Source organism: Rhinoderma darwinii, chromosome 2 (genome assembly GCF_050947455.1).
Source record: "Rhinoderma darwinii isolate aRhiDar2 chromosome 2, aRhiDar2.hap1, whole genome shotgun sequence".
NCBI classification, from domain to species: Eukaryota; Metazoa; Chordata; class Amphibia; order Anura; family Rhinodermatidae; genus Rhinoderma; species Rhinoderma darwinii.
In genome coordinates, this window is record NC_134688.1 from 431,479,133 (window position 1) to 431,493,390 (window position 14,258).

General features: G+C 40.7%; 1 protein-coding gene across 5 annotated transcripts in view; it reads left to right on the forward strand.

The window, feature by feature from the left end:
* Nucleotides 1-14,258, forward strand: part of AP1S2 (adaptor related protein complex 1 subunit sigma 2) — a 77,412-nt gene that overhangs the window by 34,502 nt on the left and 28,652 nt on the right. The window contains exon 5 of one of the 5 annotated variants that reach the window (XM_075854413.1): nucleotides 4,701-4,935. The exons of the other annotated variants lie outside the window; for them this stretch is intronic. Within the exon in view, the coding sequence (XP_075710528.1) occupies nucleotides 4,701-4,736 (36 nt within the window). The 3' untranslated portion in view covers nucleotides 4,737-4,935. Of the gene's footprint in view, nucleotides 1-4,700; nucleotides 4,936-14,258 lie in introns of those variants that run through there. 5 annotated transcript variants of the gene reach the window in all.

Below are 14,258 nucleotides of genomic sequence, written 5' to 3' on the forward strand. Positions count from 1 at the left end.
AAAACGCATGAAATCAGTCCCCCCCCCCCCCCCCCCCAGGTGAATTTCTGGACTGAATTTTTCCGCAGCATGTGGATGACATTTGTTAAATCACACCCACTTTGCTGCTACTGTATTCCGCTGCGTATTGTCAGTCCGCATTTCCGGACGGAAAATACGCAGCAATTCCGCTACATGTGGACAAATCCTTATGGGATGACGGACACAGAGGAGCACAGCGGGAAAAGGTTGATTGTTGTGGGATACACACGTTTTGTCTACTCTGCATTTCTTAAAGGGGTTGTCCACGACAGGACAACTAATGACCCATCCCCACAGGATAGGTCATCAGTAAATGATCGGTGCGGATCCGACACTCAGACCCCACACCGATCCGACACTCCGGCTGCCGGATGTTTTGAATGGTACGCAGCAGTTAGAGTCGAAAGCAGATGGCTCCAATAACTGCATAGTGGCCGTTCTACAGAACTGCAGTTCTCCTCCTATTAACTTGAATAGGAGCAGAGCTGCAGTTCTGCAGGGCGGACGCTATGGTCAGAGCCACCTGCTTCCGACTCCAGCTACTGCATACCGTTCAAAACATCCGGCAGCCAGAGTGGCAAATCGGTGCGGGTCCGGGTGTCGGACCCGCACCAATCATATACTTATGACCTAGGTCATCAGTTGTCTGGGCGTGGACAACCCCTTTTTTTGTTCTAAGTATGTGCGCAGATACAGTACAGAATCATTTATTTCAACTTGCATACAGCTGTTTTGGGCTTCATCAGTTCAAGATCTGGATACCATGGATCTATGGCAGTCCTGGATGTATAGTTGGCCGAGAGAGAATAATTTGCATGTCTCCGCCCATTATCCCAAAGTGAGGATTAATTTTTTTGCTGCGAAGACATGTGCTGGAATTGGAATGAAAATAACTTTTTTTTTATTTTTTATTAAGAACACCTCGCTGTGTTGAGGCAGGTGACTTTTGATTACCTTTAAGCGCACCTCGCTCCCTGTTCACACAGAGTTTTTTGCAGGCAAAATTCAGTTTTTCGCTGTTTTTTGCTCGGCATGGGCAAAAACGCTACAAAATACGCATTCTCTGCCTCCCATTGTCAATGGGAGGTCAAAGGTGTAAACGCCCAAAGATAGGGCATGTCACTTCTTTTCCCTGCGAGCGTTTTTTGCCGCTCGTGGGAAAAAACCGCCTCCGCCTCCCATTAAAATCAATGGTAGGCATTTTTGGACGTTTTTTGGCGCGGTTTCTGCGTCAAAAAACGTGTCTAAAAACTAATATTACTGCATACTAGCCAGGCAATATAAACTTTCATAGAAATCAATAGAAACCTACCCAAGAAGTTGGGTAACAGCAGAAAATTTTCTAGGCACATTGTCTACTACCCGACTATTTTCTGATATATTACATAGAGGATGGAACAGACACATAAAGCTATTCGATTACTGGGATGTTCAATGAAATAGAATGCCACCCATAATAACATTATCCAAGGCTGGTTCCCCTTTAATTGCTACATATAGCAGTTCGGTTCTGGTTTTTGATGTGATGAATGCTGCATCAACATAGTTTCCTCCCCTTTTTATTGATATATTTTTTTAAGAAAACATTTAGCTAAATTAATGTCATTATTTTCACATATAGCAAGATAGCTTCTCATGTAGCAGAGGATTGTGTGTGGCAAAGCCAAGTATATTACTAGGTAACCTTGTAGAAACCTCTGTGAAGATGGATTGGAGTTCCCTAGCCGTCTCCTTATCACGGGCATTGTCTGTATCTGCTCCTTTCTATATAAATGAATGATGCCTCTTCTGTTACATTATGCAGCTGGTAAACTATTATCACAGACTCCGATCAACGGCTTTAGAAAAACTATCATTATTATGGTAATGGAATGAGCAGCGATATCTTGAATCCAGAAGTGGGAAGCCGATGTATACAATATCATTTATACATCAATGATGTGCTCTGCGTGATATATTCTTCATTGCCTTATGTTGACGGCTTCTGTGGTTTATTTCTGGTATTGATCGCCAGTAGTGGGAAATCCAAAAGCATTTTGTGAATGCTAGCCCAGCTGTCAAGACATTTGTAACCTATTGATTTACACCATTTCTACCATTATAATGACCTTTATGGAAAGTTAGCTTTGTGCTTTTATATAGTAATATAGTATATAATGTGTTAGAGAAGATAAACTGGTATATTAGAAGCCACAAGCTCATTGACAGCAACTCAAGATGGAGAGACATTCCACAATGTGTCTCCCCTGCCTTTCCACACTTATTTATTGGTTTAGTGATTTAAGAAGTCTTTTTTAACTTTTATTAGAAGACTTTATAAAGAGAGAAGCAGGAGAACACAAATCTTCCCTCTTCTCCAAGTATGAGCTCCGGTAGGGCCCCCTGCACACAGGGCGGAAATGCTATGCTGCGGCATTTCCAAACTAATCTCATCCACATTGCGGTAAAAATCTGCAGAAAACTTGTGCGGATATTGATCTGCAGTGCAGATTCTCAATCTGCAGCATGTCATTTTTTGGTGTAAACGCTGCAGAATATCTACAGTGAAATTCTGCAGCATTTCCGTCCAGTGTGCACGGGGCCTTAAGGCAGAAATCCAGAAAAAAATATTTTCTGACACATTTGGGAAGTCTGTGAACGTGAACCACCACATATAACAAACAAGAGGGCTCTATACAGGGCTGAAATGGGTATTTCTGTCTGATATTTCTTGTTAAACCAGATGTTTGCCCCTCACTAGACACCTTTAAAAGGTGTGGGGCTTAAGACGTGCCATCATGCACCAAAAAAACTGGCACAAAATTATGCCGGAAACTAAGCCAAATGAAATGAGGTATAAGAAAGAGAAAAGTGTCTAACAGGTCAAATCTTAGACTTCGTTAGTACATCTACACAAGTGTGCCCCTTCACCCATTTTTCTGCCCATACTCCCCGCTAGGGAAAACTTTTAATTCTATCATTTTAAATTCTTTGTAAGGCCTCATGCACACGATCGTAGCCATGTGCATGGCTGTGATTTTCGGGTCGGCCGCGTCCATTATTTCCTATGAGCCTGGACCGCAGAACACGTCCGTAATAAGACATGACCATTCTTTCTGCGGTCCGGGCTCCTGGGCCATGCACGGACCGTGGAAACCACGGTCGTGTGCATGGGCCCATAGGAATGAATGGGGTCGCAATTCCCCCGTGGATTTTTGGGGGAATTGGGCCTCCAAAAGCACGTTCGTGTGCATGGGGCCTTACAGCGGAGATTTTCATTGTTCGTTTTTGTGCAGTTGATATTTGCCATCAAGGTCCAGTTACAGAGGACTTTTAGGCTTCCAGCACAAGGAATGGAAATTTCCGAATTTCTGCATGGAAATTGCAGATGGAAATTCTGCAGCCTATTACAGTAGCAGGAAAGTTGATGAGTTTTGAAAAAATCTGCAGAAAAGACGTGTGGATCCTCAATCGGCATGTCAATTTATCCTGCGTAAACGCTCAAGAATTTCCTTCCCGCGTGCAGGAGGCCTCAGCATGGATTCACACGTGGCAGATTTTGTTGCAGGAATTTCTGCGTCAGAAAATCCGTTCCTTTCCTCTGAATGGGGTTTATTTCTGCAGCAGGTGCATGGATTTCTGCAAATAACATTCAGATAAATGGAACTGATTTTGAGTTGAAGAAATTTTAACAAAATCTGCCGCATGTGAATCCATCCTGACGTGCAGTCCACGTATAGACACACCTGACTTATAGCACTCTGAACTTCAGGGGTTTGCAGAAATGTTAGAACATGGTCCATTCGTTTACATTTCACATGCCATGTAAAAGTCCATCTGTCGCTATTATTACATGTGAGCGGTCAGTAGGGAATGTTGTATTCATTAGTCTGTTAAGTCCTCGGTGAGCAGTCTCTACTTCCACATTGTACCAACAGAGATTCAGGTAAGTGGCGGACTATTTTAAAAGACCAAAAGAATTGTATTCGGCACACATTAGTAGTATTAAACGTGGATTTATTTCTTTTTTCAATAGATGCCAGAGGCTACATATTTTAAAAGACCATTCGGTCCAAAGTAGAGTCGTTACTAGTTTTGGGGGTTTTTAGAACTGAAGAATGTTTCTAACCTTACTTTGAAGAACGCTATTATTTGTCCCTCATCCTAAAATTGCTGTCTACTGGGAGCAAATTGAATTTGACTCTGCTGCAAATATAGATTACGTTTTGGTTTAGTATCCCTGAGAGTTTGTCATTTTTCAGCACTGTGGATTTCCATAGGACTTTAGGTAATCTGACTGGGTTATTGTAACCCAGACAAAAAAAGTTCAATGATGAATCCAGCCCTGCTACATCTGCAACGGACACGCTTTTACTTTTAGCCTATATATACAATTTATACACATTTACATTCCTAAGCTTATATGTATGTATGTGTATATATGTGTGTGTATATATATATATTATATAATCTGTACGGGAAAGGGAGTGTTTATGAATCTTAATACTTCTTGCATTAAGCCAATTAACGTCAATCAGTAAAATTATCTTAACCCTTTCTCCTCAATCACAGAGTGCTTCTGGCTCGTCCAGTTGCCACTTATGATTCATAGCACCCCAGTGATTTTCTTCCGCAGTCTTTAGCAGTGTATCATTCACCCACTGGTTGATATTGCATTTGAACCTGCATTTCTTTTGTAGCCTCGACATGAGTACTTTAATGTGCCAGTGTATTAAGTGACTGCACCCCTCATGCATGCAGAGTATCAGACGACTTTCATTGGGATTCATCTTGTCCTTGAAATGGTGAAAACATCCATCTTGCTGAGAGCAGTATTTATCGTTTTTTTGTGCATTAATTTCTTCTGTTGAATGATTCCATGTATTGCATTTTCCTTGTTTTGTAACCTTGTGTTACCAGTTGCTTATTTAACTATGCATCTTGTTGATTTAAAAAAATATATATATTAATTTATAATATAGTTAAAAGCATTCAGTTATTCTTGTCTTTAACGTTGCTGTGCATTTTCTAAACAAGCATATGCATTTCATCAGTACACGATACAAAACTGTATTTTGCACTTTATTATGGTTAGTGTTTCCCTGTCCTGTACTGGGTGTATTTCATAGTAGAATCACTGGAACGGTACTTATAGAGGTGTATACGGTGCACGTGACCTTTTTTTCTTTCTGGACCACATCTACGGCAGTAGGTATTCCCCCCCCCCCCACATCCCACACACTGAAACGATCCAGAACTTGTGTGCATCATTCCATAACACTGGATGGTAACTCCGTAAGGCACTGTATTACGTAAGTATTCACCCCTAGAAAGTTTCTAGGGGAGAACATCCACATAATACATCATCTGAAGAAGCATGTCAGATTTCATATGTATATGAAATAGAGCCTTCTGAATCGAAGACTCCTCTTATCCATACTTACAACAAGTTGCTCCGCTGCTATAACAATCAGATTCTGTTATTTTCCTAGTGATGTATAACGAAAACTAATTATAAAATACTCCACAATTTCCCCGACGTTGTCCGAGCTGTGCATCGCTTTCCTAGGTCTGTTTACAGGTAACCTTGACAACCATGACACACTCTGACGTTTCATTCTGTCTCCGCCCTTCCCGGCTCCCCTGTGACTTACTATAACCAACCAATCTCTCTGGCATCTCTCTATTATTCTCTATAATGGGTTATAATTTTTCCCATTTCAACACCTCCTCATTGAAATCGCAACACCAAGAAGGGCAAGTTGTAATGTTATGCAAATCAGGGGGAAGTAGCAGGAGTCGCTAAGATCTGCAAATGATCAAATTTTCACGCACCTAGTTCCAATCCGTGGCACGTGGAAGGAGCATCAAAGCCTGATTTGAAAGCAAAGATTTTTTTAGCCACTTGAAACCTCAAAAATCAGAACAAGTAGTGTGGGATGATTGTGCGATGCCTCCTGTTCGTCTACATGCCAGTTATCGCCACTTGTCGCAAACTGAGAGGGACAGAATCCTTGAACTGAGAGACCTTGGTTTATCACTCTGGCATAACACTACTCACCTAGGCCGAGATCTCAGCACCTTTCAATGTTGCGTGTCCCGAAGGTTTGGAGAACAACCACACACGGGAATGACCTCAAGAGGTGCACGGAGGCAAACCTCTGCACGGACGGATCGTCTGATTGAATGAATGGCACGTAGTGATCCATTCTGTACTGCAAGTGAAATTGGACGTCACATTCCAAGCCTAGGACGGCAACCAGTGTCTGCACAAACAGTCAGAAGACATTTGCACGAAATTGGGCTACGAGTCAAACCTCCAGCTGCAGGTGTTCCATTGACCACACACCACCACTCCTAAGGGCTATCATGGTGCACAGTAAGACGGCAATGGCAAATGGAATGGAGGTCTATCCTCTTAAGCAATGAGTCCCACTTTTGTTTCGGATGCAATGATAGCAGGAGATTGGTCTGGAGACCACGTGGGCAACGCCATGAAGATGCGTTCACAAACAAACGTCACACCAGTCCTACCCTGGGGATTATGGTGTGGGGTGTCATAATGTATGGTAGCCGGACCCCTCTAGTCTTCATTTCAGGTACACTAACAGCTTGGCGTTACATTGATTTGGTCGTGCACCCTGCGTGGCCTAAACAGGCTACCATGGCCTACAGTGTCTCCGGACTTGTCTCCCATTGGGCACATCTGTGACGTCATTGGCTGGCAATGGCAAAGGGAGCCTGCTGATTTTCATGCCCAAGTGCATCCAGCGTGGCATAACATTCCTCAGACAACCATTAATAACCACAGTGATAGCATTCCAAAGCACGTAATTGTGTGTATATCTGCACGTGGCGCTCATACTCGTTACTGAATAAATCTAGATGTTTGAAATATTTTGTTTCCATTTCTTTAACATTTGCATAGCATTACCACGTCCATCTATTACTGTGATTTCTACAAATCCAAAACTTGTCCTTCTTGTTGCAATTGCAATATTGAGGAGTGTATATTCCCCACAAACAGAAATCTCAATTCTCCCCTAAGCCTACAGATTTTCCCACACTCAACTATCCAAATGATCCTCCACCGCTTTGCACTGCTAATACAATGAGACCACTGATCTTCCACAGTTCATATTATGGTCTCTAGCAAACAAATCTGTTTATAACCGCTTTTATACCCATCAACATTAATTTTAGATGTGTCTTTTATTGACTTGCACAGAGGTTAACTCCTAGTTACTAGGTGTAATGCCTGATGAAGGAACCGACACGGTGCCGAAGCACGTTCCACTAAAAAACTCAGGAATGCATAAATCACTCTCGCATAATAGCAGCACCATTGAGAAAATACGGGTTATGTTTTATTTTTTTCTCTTTCACTAATTATCTCATACTTTGGCCCCTTCACATCACATTTTTTCCCTACGTTTATTATGTTAATAGGGCTTTATTAGCCCGTCTAGGACCAAACTAGTGTCCTTTTGGTCTCAGGCTGGTATACGTTTAGTATACTTTTTTTGTGAAGAAGGGAATAGCATCTTATACTATGCTATTGCATCCTAAGGGATCCCGCAAAAACAGTATACCAAGTGATATACGTTTTTTTTTTAGTTTTTTTTAACTAGACCCTATTTTTGACAGATGCCACTGTATAACATGCGTAACAGGTATACTCCTGTAAGCACCTGACATCACTGGAGTCCCCGGGCAGAGCATCATAATCGCTCTGCCCGTGGACTTTTCGCCGTGAGGAAGCTCCTGAAATCACTGTCTATATTTTGGCAGGGGCGGACTCCTGGCCGGAGTGTTGCCGACACTCTGGCCAGGGACTTTGGCATCATAATGCTCTTGATGTCACTTTCCATATATGGACAGAGACGTGAAGGACTTTCCCCAGAACCGGAGTCCCCTCCAGAGCACATCCGTCGCTCTGGCCGGGGACTCCGGCATTACAACTCCTGACATTCATATATGAACAGTGACGTCAGGAGTTTTCTCCGATACATCGCTTCAAGTAGCGCTCTGCTCGGGAGGCTCAGGCGACGTATGCCACTGTATGTGTTTTACCTCCGACGGAGGGTAAAAACTTGACGAGAAGGTGGCATAAGTCATGTTTAATTACTAATTGTATTTATACTAGTAGCACATGCAGATTTTGTAGCGGATTTGCGGCCGCCATTATTTTTTTAACCCCTTTCCGATATTTGATGTATGGCCCCTCTAGCAGCTCATTGTGCTCCCCGCAATGCAATCGCGGGGTGGCGATTGTTGCTATCGCAGCCTGGGGACCTATTGAATGCCCCCAGGTCTGCCATCTTTTAAAATATTAAAAGTAAAAAAAAAAAAACGTCCTCTATTTTCCCCCTGAAGCATTGTAAAAATAAATAAATAAACAATTGGTATCGCCGCATCCGTAAAAGTCTGAACTATTACAATATATCATTATTTAACCCGCACGGTGTACGCCGTAACAAAATGAAATAAAAATGCAAACGCCAAAATCACTATTTTTTTTGGTCACCTCATCTCCCAAAAAAGTGATCAAAATGTTGCATGTACCCCAAAATGGTATCATTAAAAACGACAGTTTTATCCCGCATAAAAATAAACCCTCAAACCACTTAGTCGACGAAAAAATAAAGAAGTGATGGCTCTCAGAATTTGGCGACACAAAATAATTTGTATTTTTTACACTTCGTTTTTTCCTTGTAAAAGTAGTAGGACATAGAAAAAACTATATATTTGGTATCACCGTAATCGTATTGACCCACATAATAAAATTACGTAAAAACTAAGTTAAAAAAACAATGGAGGAATCCAGTTTTTTTCATTTTCTACCCCACAAATATATTTTTCCCCGTTTCCTAGTACATTATGTTGCACAATAAACGGCGCTACGACAATTTCTAATTAATAAAATCAATGCGGAATCTTTTTTTTGCCACTGGATAACCCCTTGGATTACAAGTGAATTATTTTTTCAAATTTTGTTCAATGAGTCGCCGTGTTGCTGACTGATAAATCTCTGAATTCAATTACAGTCCATACCTGCAAGCATGTGGTCATGTAAGAACTGTAAATGAAGCACAGCAGTTTTGTTGTTTTTTCATGCTACGTTGGGAAGTAGACCATGTCGTTGCTTTTTTACTCTACATTGTTTAGCTTGTGCACTTGTAATCTTAAACACCCAGGAGTTATTTTAATAAAAAGGGAATACCACCATTTGACATTAACACATAACAAAAGTTTGATATTACTGAGCAGACACATATTACTCTAGAACTGTGGTCATTTAAAGGATTGCTTTTTAGGACAATCCCTTTTTCCTTTTACAATAATGTTTTCTCTACATCAGACTATTAAGGGTTCCCTTTGCTGCTGCAGTAAAATCACCACCTATACAATTAAATTCCCACCTGTGACTTTCCAGCTGTTGCAAGGCGACAACTCTCAGCATCGTAGAGCAACCGGTTGGAGATCACTGATCTATACATAAATTGACTAGGTGCTGCTATCCCAAGAGCCTCTTGTGGACACAACTTTAGCTAAGGGAAAAAGGGCTATGTTAGATAATTACAGTGCGGTCTTGCAGGACATTTGACTAGTGATTGTCCTAAAGTGGCTAGTACAGTTGCATTTAAGAGCCCCACATGATTTACTGCACAGTCCCAAATAGGGCCATGTCTAGTAATTTCAGGACAACTTAAATTTCTGCAGAATCTGCTTGTCATCCATAGAATATACCATGATTCTCTGTGAGGACTCAACTCTAAGGCCCTATTCACATTATGTTGTTTCTCATATACGCCAGGAAAAGCTGACGATGTATACGTTAAACAAAGGCTGTGACAGATGCCTAACAGTGACATCCATCACCTATAGGCTATTATAGCATCCATTTAACACATACGTCATGAACTCTATGATGTATATGTTAAATGGATGCCATAATAGTCAATAGTTGGCGGATCCCACTTCTAGGCATTCGTCACCTTCATTCATAGGCTATTATGGCGTCCGTTTAATATAGACGTTCTGAAAAGCTCATGGGATATGAGTTTAATGGATGCATGCAGTGGGATAAATCGCCCATGGGCTCCCATCTAAAATAAATAAAGTATACTTCATGGTATACGTTTTTTTACAAGATCCATTGTATGGAACAGCATAATCTACTACGCTAGCGTATCCTTCAAAAAAAGGTTTACTGACTTATACGTTGGGAGCTTTCCCGGCACACACGCTAAATGTAGGTCAAAAACATGATGTAAATGGGGCCTAAGTGAAATATTGGGTCAAGGGAGTATCAATATTGAGATTTCCCTTTTACGATTGAATTTTAAATATTTCCGCTTTTGAGGTTTATTTATCTTTATTATCAATTTTTATTTCCTTGTAGGGTAAACAATTCGATTTTTGTTTTGGTAGGGAAAGGACAGAAAAGCCACCCAACAGGTTAATTTCCGTAAATTAAAATGCATCAGATAGTCATTCTACCTCTTACTGCTTCTCTGTATAGAATTGCAATGTGTGGCTCACATTCCTCTAGACCAGTATCTCAATGTTCCTAAGCAAAATACCACTCAAATAAATTACATCAAAGTACCACCAAAGCTATGAACGAGGACCGTGTGAGTGCCCACTAGGATACATTTACCACAAGTTAAGATCCTATGCTCTAGATGACTACTTGTTTTGCCACTATAGGGAAATTTACTAAGACAAAGTGCAATGTTTGCCATCTGAGCCTCTTGAATACGACATACCCTAGTAAACACCACCAGATTAAATAGGTAAATGTTTTGCACGGAGTGTGACTGTGAAGCTTCGCCCACTTGCCAGAAAAAGTGGCACGAGAGCTTCATATGGCGTTTCGGTCGGCTATCATATTTTACATGCATTTACTCCACAAAACCAACGTAAATGTGTTGATAGATCTCCCTTGAGTGCTGACACTTCAACACCCGGTCTCCTTATATCACTGCAACATGTTATACCATGTGCCTTAGCAGGCTATACAGGTATGGAGCTCCTTGTGTCAGACTAATATTACTTGGGTTACCCATATGATGGTTCAGCTGGATTGACCTTACATGTACGGTCTCTTCAACTGAAGCAGAACTATTGCAGATGAACCTTCTGACTTCAGCTGTATGTACCCCAAAATCGTAGCAATAGTAACTACAGTTTGCCCTGCAAAAAACAAGCCCTTACACTGTCGGAAAAATTAAAAAGTTATGGGTCTCCGAATATGGCGACCCAAAGCAAATTTGGCATTGCTGTAACTGGTCTGACCCGCAGAATAAAGGTAACATGTAATATTTACCGTACAGTAAACACTAAAAATAAAATCCAAAACACTTTGCAGATCATGACATAATCTTTGTAAGATAACAAAAGAGGTGTTATGTTGATCAAATAATACCAAAAATGACTAAATCAAATAGTTAAGGCTTCATTCACATCTGCATCTGGGCGCCGTTTAGGGGTTCTGTCTGAGCTTTCCGTCAGGAGAACCCATGAACAGAACCCTGACTGGAACAAATGGAAACCATAGGTTTTTGTTTGCATCACCATTGACTTCAATGGTGACGGATCCGGTGTAAATGTTTTCCATTTGTCCCCGTTGTGAAAGGGTTCCCCTTGCACAATGGGAATGCAAACGGAAACCTATGGTTTCCATTCGTTTTAGTCAGGGTTCCATTCATGAAGATAGAGAATACCTATGAAGACATATAGACAACAATACTAGAAATGTAGATAACCATAGTACAAGTAAAGCACTAACCAATATAAAAAAAAAATATCTTTATTTGGAAAATATTTAAAAACCTACATGGACCATCACATACAATATAAAACAACAGATATTAAAAATGTGGTAGTGGTATCTAGGAGCAACAAATGTATCATATTATACATCCATGGAATCAAACAGTGTATTGTCAAGGTATTGACAATACTGTACAAGAATACCTCAACAGTTAACTGTATACTAAATATCTACACACTGGACAAAAATACAAATGACAGTGTCAGAGAGACTGATCCAAGATCTAAAAAATATATATAGTCCGGATCAGATCCATGTCAAATACCAACCCATATTCTGCATGTCTGCCCCTAAATGAGTCAACCACAGACCACACCAAGACACCCCGACGTATGTTTCGCCGTCAGCTTTTTCAAGGGGTAATGGTAAGTGAGGAGTCATGAGTATATATAGGAGGGAACGCTATCACATACTCCAATCAAAGGACGACATTCATGCACAAACAGGTGAAGCATATATCAATGAACACCCAAACACATGAGACCCAGAGTACCTTATTAATTCATCATGTGTGCACAGCAGAGAGGCACTGCATCATCAAGCACATGACACTGAAGCAGTCATTGCCATGTTGGAAAAGGGCAAGACTTCACTTCCAGATGATGTTAAGCATGTTCTGCTTTTAAATTTTGTATAGTTGTTCACAGATGTGCTAGAAGGAAAAAAATGTTATGGGTAAAATGTATGATAAGATAAAACATTGGTTAGTTTCTATTTTTATATTTGCTAGGTTTTTCTAAATCTTCTGTTACAATTGTAAATAAAGTTGTAAGCAGATGAATAATTTAGACACGAGTTTCTTGTATATTAAGGTTAAGCCTCTCCTCTGACTATATTATTTTACATTTTTTTATTTATTTTTCAGTTTATATTTTACTATGTGCAAAGCAAAAATAATCTGTTGCCAACTGGAAACTACCAACAATCTGCTGTTCATGTACCGATTTTTCTTATTTCTCTATTTCGTACCTTGAGTGCACAATGACGTCCGTTTATGAATTAGCTCTGGTTTAGATGGCTCATAAACAGTGTGATACCCCCTGCAGTCTGTCATATGAATACAAAGCCTCAAGACTTGGTTATTCAGATATTAATCAACGTTTCTTGTCTGTGTCCTTGGTGGACCGATCTCTGTCCCTGCGCTACACTGCACCTTTCGTTAATACCTGTCTCGGCAGCTGCCTGGGATCTGACAGGAACTAAACCTGTTTAGTACATTAGCAGTATGATATGTCAGAACAAAAACAGTAATGCAACATATATAACCAATATTTATTTTTTCCCTGATGAGTTTGTGAACAAATGGTCCTCTTCACTAGCAGACACCCTTCTGTTCCCCAAATTGACTCTGGATCGCTCCTTCCTGTCGCTACGCTAGCTGGTGCTGACGACGGACGCCAGTCTCCTCGGCTAGGGACTGGTCCTTCAGAACCACACAGTTCAGCTTGTTTGAACTCAGCTGGTGTCCGCTCTTCCGATCAATATCCTGGAGCTCCTCAAAGCAATTCACCCTTTTCTAGACAGTGTTGAAAACTGTTGAGGTAGTGTAATTCCTCTTTATTAGCAAAATTTGCAACATCATTTTGGGGCATTTGCCGAAGTCTAGACATGGCGGACCTTCACCAAAATCAAAATTTATTACAGTGGCTTAGAACAAAAGAGCAGGTAAATGTAAAGCGGCCATATTCTGCCCCTTGTAAATCAAAGTATATAATTCTTCACCGCTCACCGCTGTTAGGAAGTGTGCAGCCAATTCTAATCCTTGTGGAAGAAACACTCCAACTTCTCTCCACCCGAAGTAGTTGCACTAGCCGTGACAAAGAATGCTATTCGTGGATCTGTAGTTGATACAAACACTAAATGCCATGACCATTGGTAATCCAACAAGGTATAGGCTTCTTCTCCTTCTCTCCTGCCCCTTCTCTGTTCTGCCTAAAGCAGAATATCTGACTATTCTGAGACCGACTGGTTGCTGGGGACATGCCGTCTGACAATGTAATTTAAAGAATATGGACGAACAGTGTGTCCCTAGTGTCCAGAAAGACAAGGCACTGTATTAAATGAAGAGAGAGAAAAAAACAACTAGGTAGCAATGTCATTAGTCCTCTCATTAAATTGAGGAAAGAGAAAAGTAGCAAAAAGGAAAGCGATGTAATATAACAATTAAAATATAACCTTTATTATTACTCCAGTGATTTAAAAATGTGTTGGTGTAATACACGGCAGAATAAAGGATATCATTCACTCCGCATCAATGGGAGAAAAGGCTGGCTGTCTCCTATTATATTTGCATCAGCCTTGCCATCTGATTACATTTATACAGTCTTCTTATATGGGGTTTGCAAAAATCACTATCCTGGTCTCTAGAGCACTTTACTATTTATGTGTACAGTGTGTATATATATATATATATATATAT